This window comes from Scardinius erythrophthalmus (genome assembly GCF_964197995.2).
Source record: "Scardinius erythrophthalmus genome assembly, chromosome: 2".
In the NCBI taxonomy this organism is placed as follows: domain Eukaryota; kingdom Metazoa; phylum Chordata; class Actinopteri; order Cypriniformes; family Leuciscidae; genus Scardinius; species Scardinius erythrophthalmus.
Genome location: NC_138222.1, coordinates 35,065,862 through 35,081,971, shown reverse-complemented (window position 1 = coordinate 35,081,971; position 16,110 = coordinate 35,065,862). Strand labels below are relative to the sequence as shown.

General features: G+C 38.1%; 1 protein-coding gene and 1 long non-coding RNA gene across 3 annotated transcripts; both read left to right on the top strand.

Moving 5' to 3' along the window:
* Positions 1 to 3,662: 3,662 nt before the first annotated feature.
* On the top strand, positions 3,663 to 5,635 carry LOC308679771. The gene is made up of 2 exons (XR_014028845.1): positions 3,663 to 4,673; positions 5,168 to 5,635. It is a non-coding gene; the product is annotated as an uncharacterized lncRNA (long non-coding RNA).
* Positions 5,636 to 6,683: 1,048 nt separating this feature from the next.
* Positions 6,684 to 14,715, top strand: chpf2 (chondroitin polymerizing factor 2). Of its 2 annotated transcripts, XM_081359576.1 has the most exons (5): positions 6,859 to 7,032; positions 7,784 to 8,168; positions 9,905 to 10,469; positions 10,749 to 10,931; positions 12,695 to 14,709. In XM_081359576.1, exons 2-5 carry the CDS (start codon positions 7,894 to 7,896, stop codon positions 13,964 to 13,966), a joined length of 2,295 nt encoding a protein of 764 aa, XP_081215702.1. In that variant the 5' UTR covers positions 6,859 to 7,032; positions 7,784 to 7,893; the 3' UTR covers positions 13,967 to 14,709. The 2 variants fall into 2 exon arrangements, with proteins under 2 accessions (XP_081215701.1, XP_081215702.1); XM_081359575.1 differs by having other exon boundaries at positions 6,684 to 8,168; positions 12,695 to 14,715.
* The last annotated feature ends 1,395 nt before the right edge of the window (positions 14,716 to 16,110 follow it).

Genomic DNA, 16,110 nt, shown 5'->3' with positions numbered 1-16,110 from the left:
TGATTTACACATTTGTTTTCTGCTTGTGTTTCATGCAGTGAAATCGAACGGTGACTGGGGTTGCATTATGCCTGAGATCTGCTTTTGGGTTCCACAGACAGAAATTCAAACAGGTTTGGAATGTCACAAGGCTGAGGAAATTATTTAAATTTCACAACTATCACTTTAATAACATTACTAACAGTAAATTTTGTACTTTGCAGGGATCTCGGTAAGCTGAAATACAAGTTTGATCAAGAATAAAAATCCTCCTGTAGACCTGAAAATCATTGAAGTGCCTGGACCATCCACCAGAAAAGAAGAAAAACAAATGGAAAACGATGCTGTACCTTTTCACTTTTCTAACTCGTTAAGTACCTCACACCAACTTGGTCCCATAGTGACATTTTTGACCACAAACGAAATTGCTGATCGTGTGGATTCTTAGTGAAATGACTGAATTCACCAGTGAACATTCACAGAACAACAGATCATTTTACTGCACCTTAACTCTGTTTCGGGTCGAAGCCTCTACTTCCTCTATCTTGTTTCATGAGAATACTCAACAACCATTTATGAACACTGTTGATTCAAGTCACACATTTAAGCTTTTCAAAAGCCATAGTGAACATTACAGTCTCCAGTCTAACGGCATCCCAGACTTAAACATTTTATGATTCAAAATAGCTGAATAACTAACCATCTGAGATTTCTAGAGATAAAGGTTACAGCACAATGAGTGTATATTAGCACTGTTGTTTGTTTTTGGCATCTGATAGAGCTTTTGGACTTGGAAACAGTGATGTCAGACTAACCATCGGACTGAAACACAAATGTTTTAAAGTTAAGTATGATGGACATTTTTAATTAGTTCAAATGTAGTTTTTTTTACATTGATTTATTTCGTGGAACATTATGTGTTTCCATGCATTTTGTTGAGATGTCTTTTCTTGTTTATCTATTGTATATACATGGTTGATTATTCATGTTGCTTATGTATTATACTATTTTTTTGTGTAGTCATTGATATTAATCTGTAGTTAGCTTTTTTCCCCATGTGCATGGAAGTGTCTGTATAAAAATGAATATCAAATATGTAATAAACAATTCTTATTTTGTATTTGGTTCAATTTGTTTATTATAATAGAAGTCAAAGGTAACCATAGTAACAACATGAAATTAAATATTTAAAAAAAAATGAAATTTGGTTCCTGGAGGCACCCAAAGTGGTTCCACACAGTGCCTAATATAAGAGTTCCTCAGGAAACCTGTGTGGTTCCTCAGAGAACCGGCCCTTTTTAAAGGGTGCCTAGAGGATCTACAGACGGTTCCGCCGGTGTGGCGAAGTGAAGAACCCCAAAAGGTTCCTCCAGGCACCTTTTATTTTTACAGTGTAGGCCTACAAGTAAAATAAATAGTGATAGTTCTTCTCCCCCTCTTGATCTTCTCATTTGCCTCATCTTTTGGTTTCCTGTCGGTCGGTTTCGGTGTTGGTATTCCATTCATGTTTAACAGTGGTTTGCTAAGGGTAAGGTAAGGAAAGGTAACTGTTGATCTGGGAGAAATTTAAGGCTTTAACCCCGCCACTCCCGCACACCGGTGCGTAACCTCATAGGCCACTATGAGAAAGGCTTTTACGGCCTCGTTTGCACAACAGTGCATTATTTGTTACCATTCTACTGTCTGGAGCCTATATTTAAACATGTAACTTAATAAATAACTTTGCCTGCTTTAAAGGCTTTGAGAGTCTTTCCTTTTATCACTTATGATGTTTAAAGCTAAAGTGATTATAACTTTAGTTAGTTAGGCTATCTAAACGTTCAGGTTAAATCCTACGTTTTCCTATCAGTTCTAAGAAAGACCTTTACCTTTAAAGAATAAGAGGTTAAAGGATAACAACAACTTTAATGGAATCGGATTAATCATATTGGAGTCAGATAAATATTTGAATTATACGTCATCCTTCAACTGCCTTTTTTCCGATTATTGGTTCAAAATAGCAGCGTAAGCTTCCAGCCTCACAAGTAAAATAAATAGTGATAAATGTAATTAAAAAGAGTTTCAAGTGCATCATGCAGGGAAGTACAATACATTTAAAGAGATAGTTCAAATAAATAGTCTGTCATCATTAACTTACTGGACCCAGACCCTTGGTGCCCCTGCTGACACCTAGAGTAGCCTAAAGCTCAACTTCCATTGGAATTAATTGAAAACACTCGCTCTGCTCCATGCCAGTGGACGCGCTAGTGTAAATATGAGCGTTGAAATGAAACGCGCGTGCTCACGCAGTAGCTATGCTAGATCGCGCGTCCACAAAAAATAAATAAATAAATAAATAATATATATATATATATATATATATATATATATATATATATATATATATATATATATATATATATATATATATATATATTAACCAAGTAAGATAATAAACTTTCAACAAAACATTCAAGGAATTTAGAACATTCTGATGAAAGGGTAGGCTATATGTAGGCTAGAAATACGTTTGAGAATGAATCGCTTGTTTCAAAAGAGAAACAATTTGTGTGGTGCCCCCCTGGACGTGGTGCCCATGGGCACTTGCCCAATTGCCCATATGGTTAATCCGCCTATGACTGGACCTAACCCTCATAGAGGTTACCTTTCTTACTTTTGTGAAACAAAATTAGATAAGTCAGAATGAGCTCTCACTTTAATTAACATATTTTTCTATAGGCTATAATGAAAATTAATGGTGACCAGGGGCCTCATTTATAAAACTGTGCGTAGGAACCTTACTAAAAGTGTAAAAGCGCCCGAAAGCCAAAAATGGCGTACGCAAAAAAATATTCAAGACTTATAAAACCGTGCGTACGCCAGAACCTGCGCAGAATTCACTTTATAAATCCCAGTCAGCGGAAGATTGTGCGTACATGCGTCTCCATCCGAAATAACCATATATGGAGCTTACAACGCCTAGTTTTACTATGCAGATCCTCATCTCATTTGACGTTATCACGTGGATGAATAATCATATGCAAATTATATCAACGGTACAAGAAACATTACATTAATACAAATCGTTGTCTATCCTTGCCTTGTTTTTGAATAGCCTACATAAATCAAATAGTGTAAAATTCATTTCAGAGAAAGTTTTTCTCAATCTTTTCCACTTGCCGAATTGTATTTTTTAATTGATTTATATTTTTAATGGAAACAGATAGGCCTTGGGCATTATTTGCACGAAACTATTTTCTCAGACAATCTAGTATTATCATGATAAGCAATTATCTCTGTGGTTAAAACATTAAAGCACGCCACAGGAAAAGTGTTCAAACACAATCGCATCCACAACAAATATTTCTAATGATTGAATTTAAAAAAATGTTGTAACTTCTATTCAGTAATGATTTCATGTTTAAGTGTTTAACTCCATTAATTTGAATAGCATATTTAATATAAATGTTTATATCAGAAGTATTTTATTTATTTAACTTGATTAAAATATAAACAGAGTCTTTAAGCAATAGCCTACACTTTTGTCAAATTAGAGGTCAGGTAACAGGAATCTCCTTCAGATTTCCTCATTTCAAAAATTAAGAATTTCTATTTTTGATGGCCTGAAGAATCTTGACCTTATCATTCGTCGTGGTTGATGACGTGTCTCTCTCCCACCACGCCTCGGCCTGAATGAGCGCGATGACGAGAGCAGGAGCGGGATGGGATAACGGGGCTGCGTTCCAGTCCAAAATTGTCATGCCCTTCACTTGCTAACTTCCCTTCGTCTCGTTCACTCGGATGTACGTCATTGCGAGTGCCCACTACTGGCGGAAACTGCAATGGGCTGAACTGGAACGTCCTAAGCCCTTGATCACTTGGAATCAGCTGTGGAGTTGATTTATTATTTACATTTTTTTCCCTTTAAGAATTTGTTTAATGCAGCATCCAAATGTTTATAGGTGTGTTTGGGTTGTTTTAATTTAAAAAAAATTATAATTAATATATCATAGAGTTGTTTGTGTGGTGGTGATTAGACGAGATATGCGGTGACGTCACAATCGTGTTGCATTGTGGGACATATAGGTGCCTGAAGTGTACATTTGAAGCAGACTCGCTCCCTCGGTCAAAATCGAGGGAACGAGGGTCTGTCCATATAAACTTCCCTCGTCCACTTCACGAAGTGGAACGCACTTCAAAATGGCGGCAGGGATTCCCCCGAGGGGAAGTGCTTAGGGAAGTTCGCAAGTGCGTGTCTAAAAGTGGACTGGAACGCAGCACGCGAGTCGCGCGGACAAACACTTGGGCTGCGTTCGAAACCGCATACTTCCCTACTATTTAGTATGGGAAAAAGAGTAGGCGAGCGAAAAAGTATGTATGAATCCAAAAGAGTAGGCGAGAATTACCTGGGTGACGTACTAATTATCGCGAGATTCGGACTTAAGTGCGTTCGAATATGCCTACTTTCCTACTATATAGTAGGCGAAAACAGTACGTGAAGGAAGCAGTACGTTCGAAACATCAGTATTCATAAAAGAGTAGGCGAGAAGTTCCCGGATGGCTTACTCGCTTCCGCCCAGATTTTTGAGTGCTCAACGATGGATACTCTTCTATCCCAGGAGGCCACGCGAGAGGATACGTCATAAAAAAGAAGAAGAAGGATAGGTCATACTCGAACGTGACGGAAAGGATGACGGACGAGACTGTTTTCAAATGTGAGTATTACAAATCAAATGATCGCATGTGTTGAACTACTGTACAATAAACTGTTGAATTGTTGAAGATGTAAAGACGCTATATTTGTGATTTTGCTGTAAATCACATTTTATTATGTAGCTAACAGAGAAGCTCCAGTAAGGACACATACGTCTCCAAAGTGGATTTGCATACATTTTAAACCGTATACATCTTAAATACAATTACTAAATGTCTATTTAATATCTGGCAAGAAAATCTTCTATAAGAATTGCAGATTACTACGTCTAATATAGATATGAAATAGGCATCTGAGTGATGTATGTGTGCTATTATGTAGAACAAATCTATAAAGTAACTAAACATAAGTTATCTATTTTATTTGTCCATTAGTACTGTTGATAAATTAAGGAACATTTATGTAGGATAAAAAGTTAAAACAACCTCAACATGTAAATGTAGTGTTGAGCTCATAAATCACAGAGGTAATGTGAGTCTGGTCTGGATGTTACAGGGACAGATGAACAGATGTGTGTTTATCCGGTGGAGAGTGGCTCATGAAGCTGAATGCTACAATCAAAGGCTCTGTGACATTACAGAAATGAATACAACAACTATTTAAATATTAAGTTGTAGTTTATTTTAATTATTGTAGTTTCAAACAGAGCTATTACAGCACTTTTCTGATTCTTGATTTCTGTGCATTTGCTGCACAGCTTTTGTGGTGGAGCAGGACCTGCAAGGAAAGATGATGTGGCGGCATTTGTGGAAAAAAAGCTCTATTGCCTCAGATTGTGAAGCACAACACATCACGCAACAACCTCCGGCACGAAGGCACGGCTCACCTCTGGCGGTCAGCTGATTCATCAGAGCCGCAGAATGGGAACCGCTGTGTTGAGATGGCAGAAGGATGTGGTTCAGCGCCTGTAGCCTACATACATACATGATTGACTGTAGTTTTAATAAAGCTTTGTTTCATGTGTTGACTTGTATATGCATTTGTTTATTGTGTGATGGTGACTTTGATTCATTCTTTTACTAATTTATTAATATTTCTCATTGTTGTCAGTAAATAAAATACAATTAATTAATGCTTTATTTATTGTTTGAATGAAAATGTAGATGTTCACTATATACACATCTAGAGTGTATTCATGCATAGCTATTTCAAATGACATACATTACATTTTGTTTGTTTTATTGAATTATATAATTTACAGTAAAAAGTAATATAATTAATTGATCAGCATTTATCGTTGTTATTATTGTATGTTTTGGGGCTGGAATAGCAATGCAATTCATTCTGGGGTAATATTAATTTTTAATAATGATACTTAAATTTTTCGAGTATAAAATCAACAGTTTTCTCCAAAGGTGAATCTCCCTTTGTGCAGACATTACAAACGCTGAGGAAAACCGTTCTAGGTAGGGCTGTCGAGTTACTGATGTTATGAGGTATATCATGTAGGCTATGTATGTATATATATATATATATATATATATATATATATATATATATATATCAATCATGGGTTTGCAAACATATTATGATATTTTATACACAGGAAAAAACCTATAAGGTTGAATATCAATATTTATTTTCTTAAATAATTAATTATATAATACATTTAAAAAAAAAGCATTTTCTGTTATTTATAGGCCTGAGGGATGAAACGAGAGTTAAATTTAACAAGAAAAAGAGGAAAACAAAGCAGTAAGCCACTTTTGCTTATGGATGAAAATGTTTGGATATAAAATAAAGAAATTAACAACATATTCAAGAGATGACAATTTTGGGATTTCGTAATAAAAATAAATATCGTTAAGGATAAAACGGTGGGTCACATTAGTAGGGTTAAATATAAGAACTTAAATCAACCCTAAATGTACTCACAAAATAAATGGGAAGCAGTTTTTTCAAAAAGACCACAAAATGAGCAAGTTTAATCAATATCATGATATTTACAGACAGATTAATTAAGCGTGTCGTTCAAATCTTTTAAGTTGTTGCGCTTGTGATAACGCGTCGTAGGTCACATGATAACGTCAACATGGCAGATGTCCGGTTCTCATTCATACTCAACGAGATCTGGCTATAAAGTATCTACTCTTTTAGCGCTCGTTAAGTAAGTACTCATTGAAATTAAGTACCTACTCATTGAGTATGCGGTTTCGAACGCAGCCTTGCTGTCTGACTGTCAGAGCAGAGCGACTCTCGGCGCGCGTGTACACGTGGAACTCTTGTGCGCGTGCTGCTTGTTTCCTTGGGTCCATTTGGTTTTAACGCATTGAGTCAATCTTCCTCTCTCGAGCACATCCGTAGGCAGGACTTGATACGTGCCCGACGATGCTGGAGACGTTTACAGCAAAGCCAATAAAGTAATTTCGCGACTGTTTTGTATTTTTCAACAAATCATCGAAAGAGACGCAGGAATTAATCCAAATTTGAGAGCATTTTCTTCGGATTAGTGTGTTTTTTGGGGAAATGCCGCTGGTGGCTGCTAATGTTGCTCAGCTTCAGTGTGCAAGCAAGCAAAGCAGCTAACTGTTAACTGTTAAGTTACGCTAGATGGTGGAGGACTTTTTATTGAATGTAATTTATCGTCGATTGTCTTTCGAACCGCAGATTCTCTCCAAAATATTAATAAAAACTTACATGCTAATATCCTGAACTATATCATATTTCTGTCCACGATCAACTGTGCATGAACGTTGCATCTTGGTTGCGGCTGCAAATGGTGTCGACTGGTTAGCGATCTATTGTGTGCATCACCAGTGGAGGTGATTTCTCATCTAATAATGTAAAAGTAATTCTGAAATAATGTATTCATACATGCAGCTCACGCATATCGCTTGCAGGAGGATGTCCGGCTAGATCACAGTCACAGTGGACTATTTTATATGGAGTGGTAGTGCCTCGGTTTTGCATATTTGGATGGTAAATCAGACAAGTCCTGGTGTTAGTCAGTTGAATGTAAAGAGGCAGGTTAGACTATTATTGCTCCTCCTTGACACTGCGTAACTTGACATCTTCATCGTCCATTAATCTGATTGTGAAGACATCAACACTGACTTGACTAGTCATGCTATGATCATATAGTGTCAGGAATTCAAATACTTCCCTTTACAGAATCGCTGTGAAATGCCTCTACTGTAATCAAGACTTTGCTGTTACTTGAACTGCTCTCCAAGGAGACCCATCGAGACTTGACATCCTTGCAGAAGACTGCCTGCTCCACCATGCGCCTGTCTCCTTTCTTGGCTGTTTTCCGGCCTGCTCTGCCCCTCATCCTGGGCCTCTCTTTGGGCTGTAGCCTCAGTCTCCTGATGGTGTCCTGGACGCAGGGGGACACCGATGAGGCTTGTGGAGATGAACTGGGAAATGGGAGACTCATACACAGTGGTCATATCAGGGATCTCCAGGATGGCCAAGATGGGGATGGGAATGAGGACTTCCAGCCTCGCATTGTGCCCTATCACAAGGACCCCAACAAACCACACAAGAAAGTACTCAGGTGAGTCCTCAAATGTCAGTTCAGTTTGGTTTCATTTCTCAGTTTAGACTGAAATCTCAGTTATAAAAGGTTGTTTTAGCTGATGTGTATAAATCATTCACAAATTAGGTATCAGTATAAGAACAGAAGGCCATAATATAAATTGCAATGAGCTTGGCTTAACGACGTAGATCTAAAAAATATTATTATTATTAATTTTGCAAACACTTATGAGTGTTGCAATTATTTTAAATTTAATTTGGCTCATGTTAGCATCAGTAGTTAGTATAGAAATATGACTTGTTTGACTTGACAGTAAGTAAGGTCTCGGGCAAGTATTTTTCACATCTCCTCTGTGCTTCTCTCAAAGCTGAATTCTTCACCACTTTGTGAAGCCGCCGACATAGAATCTCTTATTATTATTCAAACACCCGTGGATGCGTATACAGGGCAGCCATGCCATTAGCCTTAGAAATAGTAAATAGTTAAATTATGAACAGTTAAAAATTCAAAAACAAAGTCGGGACTGAAACATCAGTTAAATGAGATGAGATAAAAGAATAAGAAAGGGCCTGGTTTTTTCATCCCCAAAATAAAAAAAAAAAAACAATATTGGCAAGAATTTAGATCACAAAACAACTAATCATAAACAGAAGGGCATTAATAGTAATAAACTATAATGCATTACAAAATGATTTTGGGTTGAGTTAAGCACATTCTACCTTTTCCATTATGAGGAAATCTTGTTAACAATTAATTAATAAATAAAAATAAAATAATAATATGCAGCATTTAAAGTAGAAATTTTGTTGTTACATTTAATACAATGAAGCGAGTTTCAGCTGGTGCCGGTGCCATTATCCTAATGTCACCAGTAACATATTACAGCTTTATGAATAATTATGGTGACAATAGGGTGCCATAGATAGCAGAGGTAAAGGTCATTGAAGCAGTTCACTTTAGAGATCATAGTAGCTATCCCTCATTTGTCTCACTCAGCTGTGTAATTGGCTTAGATCTCTATCCCATCACTCTTGGCCAAAACCTTTTCAGAGACAATGTATATGTGTGTGTGTATATTTATATATAATGTTTCGTGAGCACCAAATCAGCATATTAGGGTATGTTTAGACGACAACGATGTACTAAAAATGAAAAAGTTGTCAAATGTTGTCAAAACGATCTCCGCTCACACAGAACCACGAAAACGGCTAAAATCGCTGCATTATGCGTGCCAGGCGAGTAGTTGCCGATGTCACTTTGTAAAGAAATATAGACTGAACACGCGTTATGCAACACGCATGTGCATGACGTCACCGTTTTCACAAATTTTGCACGGAGACAAATCAGACAATAACAGTATTGTTTTCAAAAACTTGCACTTGCACCCCAAAACGCTGTTTTGTAAATAAATGGCCGAAACGCATAAAGTTTTCCGTTTTTAGTTGAAAACGGTGTTGATGCCTAGAATGATTTCTGAAGGATTGTGTCACACTGAAGACTAATAATTCAGCTTTGCTATCACAGGAATAAACTACATCTTAAAATATAGTAAAATAGTTATTTCAAAAGGTAATAATATTTCAAAATATTACTATTTTTACTGTTTTTTTTTTTTAATCAAATAAATGCAGGCTTTTTGAGCACAGGACACTTCTATCAAAAACAAAAAAACGTAACAACAAACTTTTGAACAGTACTGTATATTTACACTAAAATGAAACTGTTCAGTTTCACATTTTGTTTGTTTGCCACAGGACTCGCTACATCCACACAGAGCTGGGCATCCGAGAACAGCTCCTGGTGGGCATCCTGAGCTCACGTGCCACTCTGAACACGCTAGGGGTGGCAGTCAATAAAACGGTAGCTCACCATTTTCACCGTACCTTCTTTTTTACTGGCCTACGGAGTGCAAAGGCACCGCACGGCATGGCTGTTGTTGCTCATGGTGATGATCGACCCGTCTGGCTGATGTATGAAACTATACGGCACCTTCACCAGCACCACGGCAATGAATATGACTGGTTTTACCTTGCACAAGATGATACGTACACACAAGCTGAAAGGGTCATGGAGCTGGTTAATCATCTTAGTGCGGGACAGGATATGTACATGGGACGAGCAGAGGAGTTTATCGGGGGTGAAGAACGTGCCCGATATTGCCATGGTGGATATGGGTATCTGTTGTCACGTAGCCTGCTAGCTCGACTGCAGCCCCACCTGGACTCTTGTCGAAATGACATCCTCAGCGTCAGGCCAGATGAGTGGCTTGGTCGCTGCATCATCGATTACCTGGGTCTTAGCTGTGTGGAGAAGCATCAGGTGGGGGAGCTCTTTTTAAATCAATGTAAATGAAAAGCTTACTGTATAAACGGTGATTGTTTGAGCCTTTTGTCAGAGTAATAACCACAGTGTAATTTGCTCCTCCTGAACTTAAGCATCATGATCTCATAGTGAAAACAAAGTAAATATTGTTTTGTGTTTGGTCATTTGCAATGGCTTATTTTCTTTATTAACCTAGACCAAAACAATGCACAGAGTGAGAATCTGTTAACACCTGGATTATGATCAGTGCTGTTGTGATCTTTTAAAATGATGTAGGAGATGACCTACCGTTACTTTGAGCTGCAGAAGAATGTGGACCCTGAGCGTGAGGACAGTGCACAGTTTAAAGGCGCCTTCACCGTCCACCCCGTCTCTGAACCGTTCCTGATGTATCGCCTACACAAACGCTACAACCAGATTGAACTGGACTGGACCTATGCACAAATTCAGCAGTTACAGGTATGTTACTGTACCTCATCTTTGAAGATCATTTCTATCAATTTAATAAGCTTCTAACTTCTAGCCAGCTGGAAGTTACCCAGTTGTTACCCTTAGGCATGTGCAAAAACCTGATCCAGAATCAGCACCTTTAGTTTGAGAATGTATTATGACCTTGTCATGCATCTTGACTAAACTGTACCTCGTTGAGACCTGCAAAATTTTGTACCTGTTGTATTTGGATGTGATATGTCTCTGTTAGCTCCGTCAAGATTAAGTAAATGGCTTTTTGAGCAAATACACAATGCCAATGTTGAAGGCATTTAAAGGTTAAAGGTCACTTTCAAAAAAAAATTCACACCGACGTCATCCAAGATATCCATGTCTTTCTTCCTTCAGTTGAAAAGAAATTAAGGTTTTTTAGGAGAACATTCCAGGTTTTTTCTCCATATAATGGACTTCAATGGCAACCAACAGTTTGAAGGTTCAAATGTCTCAATGCAATTTCAAAGTCTCTAGTTGAGAAATAAGGGTCTTATCTAGCGAAACGATCGGTCATTTTCTAAAAAATAAAATATTTTTATATATATACTTTTTAACCACAAATGCTTGTCGTGTACTATCCCTGAGATGTGCCATGCATTGCATCATCATGTTGGAAAGGTCAAGGTAGGGAAGGGTGAAAAATTCCATCTCATTTTCTCCTCCAAATTCAAAATCGTCCGACATCTTTGTTTTAATTTATTATTATTATTTAAAAAAAAATTTGTTACCTTTCCAACGTGATGACGTAATACGTGGCGCATCTCAGAGATGGTACAAGATGGGCATTTGTGGTTAAAAAGTGCGTGTGTGTATATGTGTGTATATGTGTGTATATGTGTATATATGTGTGTGTGTGTATATATATATATATATATATATATATATATATATATATATATATATATATATATATATATATATATAATAATAATAATAATAATAATAATAATAATAATTATTATTATTTTAATTTCTTTTAGAAAATGACCGATCGTTTCGCTAGATAAGACCCTTATTTCTCGACTGGGATCGTGTAGAGACTTTGAAACTGCATTGAGATGGACATTTGAACCTTCTTTGAACATTGGAATAGTTGGTTGCCATTTAAGTCCATTTTGTGTAGAAAAATCCTGGAATGGTTTCCTCAAAAACCTTAATTTCTTTTCGACTGAAGAAAGAAAGGCATGGATATCTTGGATGACTTTGGGGTGAGTAAATTATCAGCAAAAAGTTTTTTGAAAGTGAACTAATCCTTTAAGTGTAGTCGGTTAATGTGTGTACATGCTGGACGAAGCCATGCTGCAATCACATATCTACGTATATTAGTCTGACTTAGATTTCAGACTAAATCATTTAAAAAAGATGAATCACTATTTTAGTCCAAATTAAATTGCACTGAATGTAATCTTTTAGATGCCTAGCTTTGACATAGTCTTTCATGTCTGCGCAAATATGCTGTATAAGTAATTGGGCAAGGTTTTTGCAGCTGTCAGCCAGCCATCACGCCTCACATAACAGCAGGAAATGAACTTGAAATGAATTATCTCAGCTTTTTCCACTGCCTTTAAATTAGATAGTATGACTTTGTCTTTGAGTCAAGGAGAAAACTTGCCTTTCTGCATAATAAATGAAGCGATTGGTAGACAATGTGCCTAAAGCAAAGAAAGAATTTGTTCCTTTTACCAGTTTAACGTTATTGCTGCTCCTTACAATGACTTGTTCTGTTGTTTTGGCCACAGAACCAGATCAATAACATAAGTGAGCTCACTCCTGAGGGCAAAGCCGGAGCCACGTGGCCCATCGGAATCAATCCACCCTTCCGACCCAAAACCCGCTTTGAGGTGATCAACTGGGAATACTTCACTGAAGAGCACATTTATTCGTGTGCTGACAGCTCTCCGAAGTGTGAGCTTCGAGGTGCAGACCGGGCAGATGTCAATTCAGTCCTGGAGACTGCAGTGGGCCGCCTGAACGAGCGGTATCAGCCCCAGTTGCGCTTCCGTAAGCGGCGTCTGCTGAACGGGTATCGACGCTTCGATCCCACACGAGGCATGGAGTATGTGCTGGATTTGGCCCTGGAAGCTTTTACACAGAAGGGTCACAGTCAGGTCATCGCCAAACGGGTGAGTCTGCTGAAGCCGCTCAGTGCTGTCGAGATCATCCCTATGCCATATGTGACAGAAGCAACACGAGTACAGGTCATCCTCCCTGTGACGGCACACGATCAAGACTTTGTGGGTAACTTCCTTGACATGTATGTCATGAATGCTCTGGATACCCATGACAATGCTCTGCTCACCTTCTTGTTTGTATATGACCCCTTCGATGCCCAGCGAGTCAGCCAGACGGACGTCTTTGCCGGCGTCAAAGCCATGATTGGTGAGGTAGAGAAACGTTACGGTGATGTAAAGATTCCTTGGATTAGTGTCAAGACCGAAGTTCCCTCACAGGTCAAGCTGATGGACATCATCTCCAAGAAGCACCCAGTCGACACCTTGTTCTTCCTGGCCAGCATATGGACTGAGGTCAACGCAGACTTTCTCAACCGCTGCCGTATGAACGCCATCAGCAATTGGCAGGTCTTCTTCCCAATCCACTTTCAAGAGTACAGTCCCGCTCTGGTCTACCGCGACCAACAACCCTCTGCCGCTTCATCGTTTGCATCGGAGGCGCTGCGCGATGGCCACTTTGACCGCCACGTCTTTGAAGAAGCCTGCTTCTACAATGCAGATTACATGGCTGCCCGCACAAAGATGGCGGCTGACATCTTGGACAATGATGAATTGCTTGAAAGCATGGACGTCTACGAGATCTTTGTACGTTACTCTGGGTTGCACGTGTTTCGGGCTGTCGAGCCGGCGCTAGTTCAGAAGTATGTGCACAGGGAATGTAACCCGCGGTTCAGTGAGGACATCTATCACCGCTGCGTTCTCAGTAACCTCGAGGGGCTGGCCTCTCGATCACACCTAGCAATGGCTTTGTTTGAACAGGAGCAGGCTAACAGCACCTGAACTGACTACTACTGCAACATTAAGGTGGATTAAACTTGATGATTCTCATTGAGGTGGCCTTAAATGACCTACTGATATTGATCGAGTGAATTTCACCCTGACGCTGTGAACTTCTCTGCACAGTTCATCCAGTGACTCAATTAAACAGTGAATTTACCTTGTTAAAGGGATAGTTAACATAAAAATGAAAATTCTGTCATCATTCACTCACCATGTCGTTCGTTCTTCTTCGGATCATGTTGTCCATACAATGAATGCCAAAGGTGACCAATTCATAAAAATCACTTCTTTTGTGATCTGCCGGAAGAAAATAATGTAATTCAGGTTTGAACCCACTCTAAGTTGTGCAAACAATGACAGAACTTCCATTTTCTGGGTGAACAATCCCTGTAAGGATCTACATATGGTGGAATTGACTCATAAATGTGACTAATTTAACCAGAGATCAATACTCATGAAGTCTTCATAATTCACTTTAAATAAAACCTGAGAAATGGGTTTCACCTCGTTTACATAACTACCGATGACTGAATGCAGGAACCTGACGTTAGGAAGTGAAATGCATAAGGAACTCATTCATCTTTTATTATATGTATATGTCAGACTTCTGATGGTTAGTAGAGGTTCTAGTCTCAGCTATGGAAGTAACATGAGCCATCATTCTTCCTTCAGATATATGATTGTATGACCTTTAAACAGAATGTGCTGAATATTTCAGGATTGAATAAACAAATAATCTGTGAAACCTGATTATGAGTCATGACTATGATGCAACCCAATCTTTTTTTTTTTACCTGCCAATTGAACTGATTTTATTATTTATTTTTATTATTATTAACTTAATTGTATTATTGACATAACTTTTTAACTTAAAATCTCAGGGATTACTTCAACATGTTAGGTCAAAAATGTTAGACTGACAAAAAAGGTGCATGTGAATTTATAACGTGCTCATGAGAAACTTTCACGTGAGTGTGAAAGTCTGTAAATATTTATTTTTTGCAAAGGTCCCTTTAGGGGCTCCGTACAAAACGCCTTCTGAAGACATAGTAATACATGGTTAAATCGCTCACTGAGTTCAAATAATTAATGGGATAGTTCACCCAAAAATGAAAATTCTGTCATCATTTACTCTCCCTCAAGTACCTGTTTGATTTCCTTTCTTCTGCTGAACACAAAAGAAGATATTTTGAAGAAGGTTGGTAATTAAACAGTTGCTGGTCCCCATTGACATCCATAGTATTTTTTTTTCCTACTATGGAAGTCAATGGGGTCCATCAGTCGTTTGGTTACCGACTTTCTTCAAAATATCTTTTTGTGTTCAGCAGAAGAAAGAAAGGGATACAGGTTTGGAACAACTTGAGGGAGAGTAAATGATGACAGAATTTTCATTTTTGGGTGAACTATCCCTTTAATGTGTTTGTCAGGAGCTGTTAAGGTATGTATTGTTGCAATGTTGAGAAAACACATCTTAAAAGTGAAACGATTTCTGTAAATCCAGTGATCAAAAGCTGTGGGTCTCTCAGTTTTCAGTGATAGACACATGACTAGTGGCTGGTCTGTGTGTGCAAAATACACAAACCTGGAAGACCTTCTGAACATATACAAGTAGTAGACTTTTTCAGAAAGGAAAATTTAAAAGATAAAAATAATAGGGAGAATAAATAAAATATGACAAATTTACAGCCATTGTGAGAATAACATGTAATTGTAATCAAGTCTAATTGTGAGTATTTTAAAATGTAATATAATCTAATTACAAGTACTTTATTATTTTTATTTTAAATCTGATTACATAATCCATATTACCAGTAATCAGTTACTACTATCCAGCACTGCTTGAGAATAGGTTGTTGCACAATATTCTCTTGAAGGACAGAATTGAGAAATTAAAGTTGTTTTAGATAACTAGCTTTGTCTGGCTCACCAGTCTGCTAAATCCCCTCTTCAGTCCCCTCGGCCTCCTTTATGGCTTTTCAACTTGAGATGAAACTCAATTCAAACTGTATGTTTGACAGAGGGGCCAAAGAGAGATTTGTGTGAAATGGCACCTTTATTCCACAGGCAACATCTCCATCTGACTGTATGGAAGTCTTTCTCCACGCTGCTATTTTCATGTATTTCAGAGAACAGAGGGGGGCCCT

Coding starts and splice junctions, on each gene's coding strand:
- chpf2 (XM_081359575.1), top strand. CDS start 7,894: ATGCGCCTGTCTCCTTTCTTGGCTGTTTTCCGGCCTGCTCTGCCCCTC. Junction 8,169..9,904: donor CCACACAAGAAAGTACTCAG/GTGAGTCCTCAA, acceptor TGTTTGCCACAG/GACTCGCTACATCCACACAG. Junction 10,470..10,748: donor GCTGTGTGGAGAAGCATCAG/GTGGGGGAGCTC, acceptor AAAATGATGTAG/GAGATGACCTACCGTTACTT.